Source organism: Diceros bicornis, chromosome 4 (assembly GCF_020826845.1).
Source record: "Diceros bicornis minor isolate mBicDic1 chromosome 4, mDicBic1.mat.cur, whole genome shotgun sequence".
Taxonomy (NCBI): domain Eukaryota; kingdom Metazoa; phylum Chordata; class Mammalia; order Perissodactyla; family Rhinocerotidae; genus Diceros; species Diceros bicornis.
The window spans coordinates 43228449-43241694 of record NC_080743.1 but is presented as its reverse complement, the minus strand read 5'-3'; the positions used below and the strand labels follow the sequence as shown (position 1 = coordinate 43241694).

General features: G+C 53.4%; 1 protein-coding gene across 1 annotated transcript in view; it reads right to left on the bottom strand.

The window, feature by feature from the left end:
• Window positions 1-241: 241 nt before the first annotated feature.
• SLC6A17 (solute carrier family 6 member 17) overlaps window positions 242-13246 on the bottom strand; it is a 48731-nt gene continuing 35726 nt past the window's right edge. The window contains exons 7-12 of the mRNA XM_058537186.1: window positions 6360-6601; window positions 5897-6089; window positions 3842-4034; window positions 3154-3313; window positions 1340-1502; window positions 242-843 (exon numbers count right to left, since the gene is read on the bottom strand). Coding sequence (XP_058393169.1) covers window positions 475-843; window positions 1340-1502; window positions 3154-3313; window positions 3842-4034; window positions 5897-6089; window positions 6360-6601 — 1320 coding nt within the window. The 3' untranslated portion in view covers window positions 242-474. The remainder of the gene's footprint in view (window positions 844-1339; window positions 1503-3153; window positions 3314-3841; window positions 4035-5896; window positions 6090-6359; window positions 6602-13246) is intronic.

Here is a 13246-nt window from a genome sequence, read left to right as displayed (position 1 = left end):
GTGAGCCCTGAGCCCTGGCACATATTCCATCCCAGCCTTAAATCAGGCACCCCACTGCACCCTCACCCTAGTGCCTCTCACCACCAGCACCTGGCAGCACAGGGGGACCCCAAGACCTAAGAATTGCAGGTGGCAGGTTACAGGGAGAGAGAGGGTGGAGTGACCCCTAAAGTGGCCACTTGGAGTCTCCCCTGTGCTGAGAATCAGGATTTCTGGATTGTTCCAATTATTCAGTCACAATTTGGTGAGAGGATCTCAGAGGGTTAGATGAGTTGGGGGCCAGGACTGGGGGACAGAGCTTCTCCGCACCCCCACACAGGTTTGGGGAGCAGAAATTGACTGGGCTGAGGTGGAGGATGAGGCAGGGCAGAGCCCCTCTCCTGGGGCAGAGGGCCTGGCCTGGGGGAGAGGCCAGGCTGGGACAAGTGGGCTGGTTGGGTGTGGGGGCAGAGGCAGGCAGGGTGCGGGCAGTGGTCACAGCTCTGACTCAGGGGTGCCGGCCAGGAGGTAGCCGCTCCCATAGCGTCCATTGGGGTTGCCGCTGCTCTCCAGGGGCGACGTGCTCCCGGGCCCCAGGTAGGAGCGGTGGGTGGGCATGGGGGAGGGCGCCTCGCTGGGCACCTTGCTGAGGATGAAGCGGGTCTCGTCATTCTCCTCCAGGTTGGAGATGTCCTTCATCATGCGGCCCTTCTTGTAGGACACGGAGAGGGTGTTGGAGCCGTCAGAGAGCAGGTGGAAGTGCCGCAGGACGAACACCACAGGGATGGGCAGGGTGGCCACGACAATGAGGGCGATCAGGAGTGCCATGGCCCAGTTAGGGAAATACAGGTAGCGCTCGGCAGCCTAGGAGGGGACAGCGGTGAGGGCTGCTGCCCGACACGGCGACAGCCTCACCCTCCCAGGACCTGCAGGACTGCCTCTTCCTGCCCTCTCCCCACCCCCACCCACCATCCTGGCCTGGCACCGGCAGAGATGGGGTCAGCAGGGGGTGCTACTTGAGTCAGCAGGTCACCTTGGTTGGGTCTGAGCCTCCCTGGGTCTCAGTTTCTACATCTGTAAAAGGATGGGTGATTCCCTCCACAGACATGGAGAGAGAACATGGTCAGAAAGACTGGACAAGTGCGTTAACCTTTCTGACCCTCAGTTTCCCCATTTGTGCTGTGGGGATGATGCCATCTCTCTCTTTGGGCTGTTGTGAAGGTTACAGATCAGGTGTGCAAAGCCGCTGGCAGGGCCTGGCACACAACAGTTGCCTTATAAGGGTTTATCTCTATGCCTGTTGCATTAAACGCCTGGAAGATGCCAACGTCCCTGGGGTTTCAGGGCCCCCACTCCTCACCTCCTCCTTGATCCAGGCGCTGTAGCCCGGGGGTGTGACCCCCAGCTGGATGATGCTGGCCGTGGTGAGCACAGCCATGCACAATGGAGACACGAACTTCCACATGTAGAAATAGAAGCGGTAGGGCCGGAAGCCCAGCATCTCTGTCAGCTCCTGCATGAACCTGCCAGGGGCAGCAGAGGGCCCAGCAGTTGGCAGCCCCTCTGTGCCTGCCCCTTCCCCCATAGCCATCTCCTCCAGGAAGCCTTCCCAGACCAGTCCTTCCCTCCTGGGCTCTTCTATTCTTCACATTCAATGCTCCTGGTGTATTATTCTGTGGCCTGGCTAGCCTCTGGGAAGGCTCTGCTGTCCTCCTCTAGCCTCCTCCCACTACATGATGCCCCACCCAGGGATGTGATACAGCCCACGGGACACACCCTGGGCAGGCTGGCAAGCCAAATGGGCTTCTGTGTTTTCTGGGGCCCAGACCCACCCTCACCGGCCTAGCTCTCGACTCCCCCTGCTGGAAAAGAGGTAGAAGTGCATTTCCCTAGTGTCCATAGGCAGAAGTCGGCCCTGACTCTGGGCTTTCTCACCACCCATCTGTGGGTGGAATTCTGGGAGGCTGGCAGGCCATGTACACAAATGGCATTTAAAAAAGTCATCTTTACCCCAATAACACCTAACTGAAATCTTGCATTTCTTTCCATTATAAATGCAAGCAACCACAGTAATACTAACAGTACCTGTGACTCTGTCACCAATCGATTAATTAAATCAGATATTTTCCTATCACATTACAATTGATACCTACATCATTTGTGTTCATCACTCCTTTGAAATTATCATTGTTATTAGACCCACAGCTAGATCTTGTAACTTAATGCAGCAAAAACAAAGCACATTTATCAGATTTTAAACAGTAATTTGCTAATTTTCAATACAATTAGTTTCCTATATAATCCTATATACACCTGGCGAGATACAGGGGCCTCAGCAGACTGCAGGAGAGTCAGAGCCCCTTCTAGCCCTGGCTCACAAGCTTGCTCCCTCCTCACCGCCTCCTGCCGTCTCCCAGCAAGGAGATGGCTGCAGCAGGCCCCTGAGAGAGCCCGATTCTAAGACCAAGTCCAGACATGGGAGGAGGGGCCCCGCTGCTGTGGGTCAGTAGAGTCAGGGCCTCGCTGAGGACAAGGATGGCACAGCCACAGCCAACACTGAGAGTGGGAGGGACCTAGACCCAGGGCTTCCTGGGGACACAGATTTGTTCTTCAATGATGCCCGAGGCCAGGGGCTGACGGTGAGTGTGGGTTTGCCCTGGGCTCAGGCCACGAGACCCAGATCTTTCTTACTGCTGAATTCTCTTATGCACCCAATGCCAAACTTAAGGCCAAAACCACACCTCATCTCACACCCCCATGTACATCACCCTAAAACTGTGACTCAGGCGCTGGAGTCTCTAGGCTCTTTGAGGGCAGGGGCCTCTTGTACACCCACTAAGTGCTTAACAGGCTTAGCAGAATTCTGAAGAGTCGGTACCCAGGAAAAGAGCTATGGTAATTTAAGGCAATTTAGGGTGATGCCAGGGCCTGAACCCAGAAGACCTGCATCCTCAGCCTGGCTCTGCCCCTCACCAGCCAAGTGGCCTTGGGCGGTCACGTCTCTCTCTGAGTCTCAGTTTCCCTAATGATCTGTAAGGGCACTTTTAGCTCTGACATTCTGACTCTGATCTCCCGTCCTGCTCACAAGCAGCCCTGGGAACACAGCCCTTTCCGGGGAGTCAGGATGGGACAAACCTCTCCTCCTGTTCCCACCCCTCCCCACATCCCCCTTACTTCTTGGTTCCATAGATCCAGGCCACAGCGACGTTCTCAAGGATGACAATGACGGTGAGCGGCAGGGTGGCCGAGTAGTCATCAAACATAGTGACGAAGTAGTTTCCAGAGCGCTGGACGAACAAGAGCCCCACGAAGAATGCAAAGACACAGCAGCCCACTACAGAGAGCCGGGAGGCGGGTGTGGGGGCAAAGGTGCAGGACAGGCAGGGCCCAGGGGTCTTGGGGGGCACCCAGGCCCCTACCATCCCACCCCTCCCCACAGTACACCTGCAGCCCACCCTCAGCAGGCCCAGCCCAGCCCGGGAGGAGGGGGTCCTGATGCTGGAGTTCTGAGCTCTCACTCTACTAGGCGGGGAGCATCCCAGGGCTCGGGGTGACGGAGATGGAGCAGGGTGCAAGGCCAGCGTGGAGGGAGGCCACCCTGCCCAAGATGACTCAGGAGGCCCTCGGGGGAGGAGAAAATGAACCAAGAAAGAGGCCTGTCTCCCAGCTCGGGTTGGGCACAGATTCCCAAACAGCCTTCTCTTGGCTTATCAGCGCCCTTCTCTGGGTGGCACGGCCAGGCTCCAGCTGTGTCCCAGTGGTGGAGGGGGTGGGGGACCTCCTGGGTATGGGGTCTTTCTAAAGTCAGAGCCACAACCTGATTGTTGTCACAAGGTCAGTGGGGGCTGCCGGGAGGAGTTACCTGTGAACATCTCCTTGGGCACCTTGAAGGTGTCGATGATGGGCGTGGTGATGCCCGCCATGGTCCCGATCATACTGCCCAGGCCCAGGTTGATGAGCATCAGGAAGAACATGACGGACCAGAATGGGGAGGCAGGGAAGTGCGTCATGGCCTCGGTGAAGGCGATGAAGGCCAGGCCCGTGCCCTGCACAGACTGTGGGTGGGGGGCGGTGCGAGGGTTCAGTGAGGGCCCACGCCCACCCCTGAGTGCCCCTTGCTTCCTTACCTCTGCCCTTGGAGACTTAGGAATAACTATTCCCTCTTTCACAGGGATTTCTGCCCCCACCTAAATCCTCTTGTTTTTGGCCATAGGGTTTCAAACTCAAGAGGGCACCAGAATCCCCCCCAGGGAGTAAGACACCAATTCAAGAGTTCACCTGTGAGACCTGGAAGCTACAAGCCATACAAGGACTCCAGGTGATTCAGATGAAGATGCTCATATTTAGAAACACGCCCAGCTCAAGACCCTCCTCCTCTAAGAAGTCTTCCCTGATTGCTTCAGCCACAATTGTGGCCACTCTCAGCTCTGAAGTCCAGACCTTAATGTAGTGGTCTTAGCCTTGGCTGTCCAGTGGAATCATATCGGAGCCGTTAAGACCAACAATGCCTGGGTCTCACCCCGGGGACAACGATTTGATAGGTCTGGAAGTAAAGCTGAGTATCAGGGTTTCATAAAGCCCTGGGTGACTTTGACGGGCAGCCAAGGTTGAGGACCACTGCTTTAACTGGGTCCCTGCTCAGGGGGCAACTGACCCCACACTGCCCACTGCCATCACTTCTATGCTGTCCTGAAATGTCCAGTGATTGTGAGGGAACACTGCCCCCCATTGTGTGTGTAATCCTTGTCATCGGGTGTTATCGAGCTTGTATTGTATTAAAAAACTGCTACAACTCGAGTTTTATTCAGACAACCAGGCCGCACTGTGAGAACAGGGCAGGGTCCCATGGAAGGGGGAGGTCCTTCATGCTGCCAGTCACCTGGGGAAGAAAGCAGGGTGGGCGTCCCCAGACTGGGCCCTTTTGCGGTTGATCACGTGGGAAGAGTCAGGGCAGCAGGACACAGCTCCCTCAGCTAGGATGGTGCCAGTGGAATGGAGCTGACTTTGAACATGGAGCTCAGACACCAGTGCATAAGGAAATAAGTCACTTAAGAACTGATTTAAGTTAAGGAAACATCACCTTCCCTGGCCCCATGAGGAAGGGCACACGGTTGGCCCAGGCTGATGGGAGCTGGCTCTGCCCCATGTCAGCCTTGGCACCAGTTGGGTCCCAGGACCCTATGCGTGTGTCTCTCTCCTGGTACCCCTTCTAACAGAACAGTCACTTTGAAAGTTTCCCACTGTGCAAATGGGAATAGAAGCAAGGTGTCCAAACTTGGGCCTGGCCATTAATGAGGGGATGGCATGCCCCTGCCCTACCCCACCCCAGGGGCTAAGAGTCACTCAGGCAGTGGGAGTTGGAGTGGGGACAGCCAGGGGAGGGGGCAGAAGCATCAAAGGGTGACTCAGAGCATGGGAATTTGAACCCCGGCTCCCCTACTTGCTAGCTGTGAGACTTTGAGCAAGCTCCCACATTACAGGCTACTCACCTATAAAATAGGGGACAATATTAACACTCACAGTGCTGTCATGAGGGTTGAAGGGGACAGACACAAAGGGCAGACGCTAACATAAACACTTATTTTCTGCATGCTGTGTACAAGGCACCGTTGCAAGTGCATTCCGTACGACCCATTCAGTGAATGTGAAAGTTACCCGGCACACTTCCTGTGATTTCTGTCATGTGTGTCTTGCCTGTCTCCCCGTCAACACCCAACCCACCTCAGGGCAGTGGTTTTGGCTGATTCCTTTCTTCTCTCCCTCTCTGGACACACAGTAGGTGCTCAAGTAAATGAATGAGTCCCTGGCCGCTTTCTGAGGCCCACACCTAAGCTCCAGCACCCACGGCCTGTCTCTGGGTGCTGCACTTCCACATCTGCCTCCCTGCCCGTCCTGGGAAGGGCAGCCTGTCCCTCACCTTGTCCAGCTCATCCTCCAGAAGGCAGGGATCGAGGCCCAGGGCTGAGAAATGGTCCTCCTTCACGGTCCTGATGACCTTGTACATCTCCGAGTAGTCCTTGGTGGTCAGGTGGGAGAAGTTGACGTGGGGAGGGATGAGGGCCCGGCTCAGGACGTTGGAGTTGAGGTACCCCAGGATTTTCTCGGCATTCCTGCAGCACAAAGGGGAGAGGGCCAGGTCAAGAGGCAGGGGTGGGCACGACCCCGGGGGCACCTCCTAGACACCCAGGCAGGACCCCCTGGACCATCGACAGAGACATCTTTGAACCTGTCCCTGTAGCCCAGGGCTGGGGACAGAGAGAGCTCCTCCAATCGCCATCCCTCAGCCCGGGGGGATGGGGACTCTCCATCCAGGGCCCGCCGGCCCCTCCTGGGTAAGGTGGACGGGGAGAAATAAGGACGGGAGGAGAGGCGCCACCTACTCGACCACACACTTCTCATTCATGATGTTGGCCTTGAAGCCCAGCACAGCAAACACCACGAGGGTGGCCAGCACCGAGGTGAAGAAGTTGATGAAGGACACCAGCGCGGCGTCGAAGTGGCAGTTGTTGTCTTGCTTGTTATAGCTGGAGAAGGCGATGACGCCCCCGAAGCCCAGCCCCAGGGCGAAGAAGACCTGCGTGGCTGCCTCCCGCCACACCTGGGGGTCCAGCATCTTGTCCAGCTGTGGGGGGGCCATGCAGGGGGAAGAAAAGAGACACACAGATGATGGTTTTATTCGTGTGTAATGAAGTTCCTGCCACAGCCCCTTCCTTCAACCTCAACGGAGTTCAGAGGCAGCATGGCAGAGTGGGGAAGAGCTGGGGCTGTGTGACCTTGGGCACTTCCCCTAACCCCTCTGAACCTCAGCTTTCCCATGTGTAAAACACAGGTAACAAGAGCATCAACTTCAGAGGATTATTGTGAGGCTTAGGTGAGATAAAATAAATGCTCTGTGCTTACATAGTCACTTCTCAGTTAATTTTAACTGCTATCATTGCTTACCATGAGCTATCATACTAGGAACATCTCCAGGGCCATCAGGCATGATGCGTAGTGTACACATGCCATTACATGCGTAATGGCACTCTAGGGAGTGCCATTCACTTAGACTATAGTGTGAATGGTGCTTCCTAGAGCCGTGCAGTGTACAGCCTGTACAACAGTACAAGAAAACTGAGAACATGCATGTCTTCCTGATACTCCCTCCAACTCAAACCATGAAAAAAGACACCAACTTTTCCTTCCTGCCCACCCAATCTCCCTTTTCCCAGAAAAAAAGGCCCAGCGTTCATTCCTACACATCTACATGCTCCAGGTCACAGAAGAACCCCACCCACCCACTCACCCAACTTGAAGATCAGAACCCAGACACTTCCTGGAAAGGGGAAGCCCCTGCCCGACCGTCCATCTGCCCTCAGACCTGACGGAGCCTGAACCCCAACAGCAACTAGATGGCATGGGGCAATGTCCGAGGCGCTTTCACTCCATTTTCCTTTTACCGTTTGTTTCTCATGGCAGGGGCCACAGCTGGGACCCAGCCCGGGGCTCTAGAGTCAAACAGACTCACATCTAAATCTGACTCCCATCTTTAATTAGCTGAGAATGCTGAGGCTGTGATAGTGCCTGTTTTATGAGCCTCGGTTTTCTCATCTGAAAAATGGGAATAATAATAGAGTCTCCCTCCCAGAGTGACTGTGAGGATCAAATGTACAGCAACAGGCAATGCCTGGCACACAGTAGCATTTGATCCCGACAAAATGCCTCTGATCTGGTCAGGACAGGCTTTTTTGGTGGGGGCAGGGATTATTATGCACATTTTGAAAGAGTCAACTGAGACCCAAAGGTGAAATTACCTGCTCAAAGTAACGGAGCAGAGGAGTTACTACAATACAGACCGTCTGACGCGAGGCCATGGCGCCCTCCTCGCACCATCTCCTGACTCGGCTGGCCTGTCGGCTATGCTCCGCAGATACCTTCCCCTTGGACCTTTGCTGCTGAGTTGGACCCACGTGACCTCACTCCAGACAGATGAGGGAGGCCAGGAGCAAGTTAGAAAGTTAGCTACTCCTGTGGACACAAGCCCGGCATGGTCCTGGCCCGGCTACCCCCTGCTGCATGCCTGTGGGTAAGTCTATTCCTCACATGACAAGGAGGTGGACTTGAGGGTCCATCCAGCTCTACTGTTAGAACTCTAACATCCAGGACAGAAGGCGCACCTGCCCGCCGTCTCAGCAGCGTCCTAGGCATATCTGAGCACCGGAGTCACTCCACCAGCTGAGAAGGTGTCGGCAAGCTTGGAGGCTAGCAGAGCAGTGGGGCGGGGGGGGGGCACCCCCATGCTGAGGAGGAGGAGGGGGAGATGGTGGCAGAGCCATCGGACTTCAGGGCCTGTACGGAAATGGAGGCCCAGGAGGACCGCCTGCTGACGAGTGTGTTCACTCCGGGGGAGAGCAAGGTCCCCCACCCCACACAAAATAATACAGCCTTCTTTGGTCCCCCAAGAAAGCCCAGAACTCAGAGCTTAAGGATCTAAGAGCCCCTTGGCATCCATGAGAAGGTGACATCCTCCCACCTCCTCCCGCTATGTGAACTCAACAGTTGTAACGCGATGTGGCCTTCCTGTGAATATGACATGCAGCCACTCATCCACCAAACCCCAAGCACCTACTGTGGGCCAGGCCTGGGGCTAGGTGATGGGAGCCATGGGGAGCAACAGCAGGCAAGGTCCCAGTTCCCATGGAGTTGACACTCAGAGAGATCGACATGGTCAAATAACCCCACAAATAAATGTGACGAGGGCTGAGAAGCCCAAGCACCCAATGCTTGGAGAGCCTGTAACAGGAGGTTTGAGTGAGTTAGGAAGCCAGGGAAGGCTTCCCAGAGGAAGGGATCCTTGAGCTGCTGTCTAAGAGATGATGACAACGAGGCTAAGAGGGGAGGGAAGAGCATGCAGGCAGAGGGAACAGTATGTGCAGTGGCCCCGAGGCACGATGGAGGAAGACAGACTCCTCACACAGGGAGCAATGTGGAGGGAATGGAAGAGGCCAGGCTGGCTGAAGCAGCGAGGACAAGGCGGGAGTGGTATAGGCGAGGCTGAGAAAGTCACACAGGTCTGTAAGGATCCTTGCCTTGATCCTGAGAAAGCACTTGATCCAGGAAACTGTTAAGGGGTGTGAAGAAAGAGGGAAACAATCCGATGTGCATTTCTAAAAGAAACCCGTGGATGCAGCAGACCTGCGAGGAAGTGCCTTCTGGGGTCCAGGTGGGAGATAATGGTGGCTTTGCCTAGGGTCAGGGTGGTGCAGATGGAGAGATTTTAGCAGGAAAAACCAAGATGACCTTAGTGATGGACTGGAGATGGAGATGGTGGAGAGGGAGATGCCAATGTGATGGCCACATTTCTGGCCTGAATACCTGAGTGGGTGGAGATGGAAACAGAGGAAGAAGGGCAGGTCTTGATGAGGTCAGAGCAGAGAAGATCAAGACATTAGTTCTAGAAATATTGAGTTTACTGTGTCTTTAAGCTATCTAAGAGGAGATGTCAAGTAAGGAGTTAGACAAATGAGTTTGGAGTTTAGAGGAGAGAGCTGAGCCGGAGACGTGATCTGTGAGTGGCAGGTGTACCCGCAGTAACTGAAGCTGTGGCTATGGACACAGAAGAAGCAAGAGCCTGGGGCCAGTCAAGACCTCCAAGTTCAACGCAGGGAAGAGGATCTTACAAGGAAGGGAGACAGGAAGCAGTGGAGGCAGGAGGAAAAGCAAGAGAGGGCTGGATCGCGAGGCCATGGGAAGAAAGCCCATCAGAGAGGACGAGGGACCCAGGCTGCCAGTGAAAGATGCTCTAGGGAGTCAAGAGCCAGGAGGTCGGGGTAGGCTCAGCCAGAGCCATTCAGGGAGCCGTTGGGCCAGAAGTGAAGTAGGACCAAAAAGAGCTGAGAAGCAGAGGGGAGGAGATGGAGGTGAAGGGCAGCAGAATGTGCCACCCCGAAATATGCCTCTCCAGCACAGGGATTACTTTGAGCTGATTATTTTGAGAAACTGCAGACACTGGAGAAGCTTGGACAACAGAGCAGAAGTAACCCCTTTGTAAGGGTAATTGACATTAGGAAGAGGGCTTGTACCAGGAAGAGAGCTAGTACAGATAACTCTTTGTTTACTCAACGTTTTCTCTTTTCACCTTCCCATGAATCACCTTTAAATGGTTTAAAATGTTTGGAGTGGAGCCTGGGAGAGTGAGATGACCAGAGAAATGGAGCAGGGTTGTCCCACGCTGTTGAGAGCCCATTATGCTTGAAATGTCATCTCCTTCACAAAAGTAAGACAGGCCCACATTTCCTTATGTAAAAACCCTGGGGCCAGACTGGTTTTGGAATTCAGATTTTTGTTTCTAATTGTATTTTAGGAAGGTGATAGGGTGCTTATGGCAGACAATTACACAACACCCCCAGTGGGGTCTGGGGCAGCACCCTGTAATCAAACACGTTAGTATTTCTGCAGCAGAATACAAATATTCACAAGTGAATCAATAAAGACTATAAATAGCCTCACATCTGTTCAGGTCATTTTGCCGTCAAAAGAGTTCTGGGAGAAAGAAAAAACAACTTTTGTTTTTCAGGGCTATTTGGATGTTGGCATTGTGAATAAGGAAAGAGGAGCCTACACATGCTCCTAAGAGAAATCTAAAGATTATTTAAAAAGGAGAACAAAATAATCCTTGTCCCGCTGGGAAAGGACTTCTGTACCTCCCCTCTCCTGGGTGGTTTTTTTTTTCAAATGATCCTCCCAGAAGGTTCCGGAAATGGGTGCAGGGATGATTTATGCCTGGAAGGCATCCTGGCATTCACTGATGTTCACGGATGTCAGTTATGACCGTTCGACCAATCAGGTGGAAGCTGGCACTTTCCTCAGGCTAGAAACCGGGACTAGTGGGAGGGCTCTGGGTAGTTTGGTAAAGTCCAACTAGAAAGAAGCACAAGATTTTGTAAGAGAGGCAGACTGAGATGGACACTGCTCTGGTCATGTCATTTGCATGTTGAAAAATCTTTGATGGTTTCCCACTATCAAATGGAAAATCTTTTTCCACTCTATGTTCTGAACACTCTAAATGCAGTGGACTTACTACTCTTGAAAAGCACCATGGTCTCATACCTCTGGCCTTTGCCCAAGTGTTCCCTCTGCCTGGAATTCCCTTCGCTCCTATTCACTTTCTGGTGAACTCCCATTTATTTCTCAAACCGCAGCATAATTATCACCTCTTTGAAGCTTTTCCTAACTGCGTCTGGCAGAGCTGGTCACGGTCCTTGGCCTCTCACAGCTCTTGTCAATACCTGCATTAGATGTATGTGTCTGTCTTTTCAACACTTTGTGCTTCTTAGGGGTGGGCCCATCTGCTGTTCATCTTTGTATGAGCAATGCCTGGCACACGGAAGAGCGGGAGGAGAGGGAGAGAGAGAGAGACAGAGAGAGAGAGAGGCTGACCTGTTTCCTCAAGGTCAGCTGAGCGGGAAGGACCAGACAAGGGGCTGTGAAGTTGTACCAGCCTTTTTGAGCTAAGATGCAGTCTTCTAGGACAAGAAGATCCTTAGCACTTTAAAATTCTGCTTTCTAAAACATGGCTATTTTAATGCTGGCTTCCTTTCCTTTTCTCTTTCTTCTTTTTTAAAAATAATTATTTTCTTTTTGACCTGTATCAGTCATTACTAAAGTTTTTACAAAAAGGTCTGAACCATCTGTGAGACCCAAACACACGCCATCATTAGGATTTTCACCACTTGCTAAACCTAGAACTAACATGAAGATAAATTCCTGGGCCTGGTCACTGTTCAGGGCCAAGTTTCATCAACGGAGGCAGCTACCCCCGGGAGGAGACTGTAATCCCAAACTCACCCTCCGAGCTGGCCCTACAGCGGGGGGATTTCTCGGAGGACAGGGTAGGATTCCTTTACATGCAACGATTTTGGGATTTTGGTGGGAAACAAAAATTGTGGGGTTTTTTTGTTTGTCTGTATGTTAAGATTGTATCTACTTGCTGTTCTTTTTCTGCTTTAAAAAATTCTGGAACATTTATTGTGAAATGTACAAAAGTGGAGAGGAGAGTGTAGTGGACTCCCAAGTACCCCTCCCCCAGCTTCAACAATTATTGACACATGGCCAATCTTGCTTCCTCTGTATCCCCACCTTTTCCCCTCAATGCCTAGACTATTTTGAAGCAAACTGATGGATCCAAATCTGACATTAACAAGGGCCCCAGGAAAGCACCTGAGAGTGCCAAAGCTTGACCTCGGAGGAGAAAACTGCCCTGTGAGAGTGGTCCCTGGGCATCCCACTTCCAGCCTGCAGCTTGGAGGAGCACTCTTGAAATGGTGATGACCAGATGCCCAATGTTCATCTGGGGGTAAACCAAGTCAGGCACCTTCAGTACTGAATGCCTGTTGCTGCTTGAGCTTAAAGAGGCTCTTTCAGGATTTCTGGGGTGATGGTGCATGATTTCAACAAGGTCCTGATCATAATGTCAACAGAGGATGAACCCATGGCCAGACCTTGGGAAGCCCAATGTCCTTTCCAGACATCAGCGTGTGACTGCAGGAGGAGAGGTGGGAAACGGGCTTTCCCCACCAAAGATGAGGCTTGCACCCTCCTCGGGGTGCCTGCCTTGAAACAGCAACAGCTTCCTGCCATTTCCTTGGCACAATGGCTGAGTCACTTCCTCACGCGGGGAACAAGGTGTTTCAAGGCATTTGACTCAGCAGCATGAAGATGCTTTTTGAAATCACAAGCAGCTGCTGAGCGCCTAGCCTGACCTGGTTCGTAACAGGAGCGCACACCCTTGCTTCTCAGCACTGCTGGGCACCTGCCGGTGCGAGAGCCAGATGCCGCCGCGACACCAGATGGCACTGGAGTGCCGGGTTCCTACCGCCCGAGAACAGTGTCACCTTCATGAGGGACGAGAATAATAATAGGTAACGCTTACCCTGTGCTCTCTGTGCACCAGGAGCTGTCCTGCATGCTCTCATGACAACACTGGGAGGGAGCTACCATGGTTCACCCCATCTTGCAGCTGAGGAAACCGAGAGGCCCTGGGAGGCCAAGGAATTTGCCCTCCGACTGCTGAGTGATGATGATCTGGGATCTGAACCAGATCGTCCACTCTGGAGCCCGGCCCCTGGTCACCGGCGGGGCTGCCCTCGTCATCCTGCTCAGCAGCCTTAGCCTGACTGTGGGAGCCAGACTTCCACACTAACCTCTGCACCTGGGCCTTCACAGCTTGCAGGGACCCCACTTCTCTTCTCCAAGGTTAACGCACACCCTTGACTCTGTGGCCGGTCTG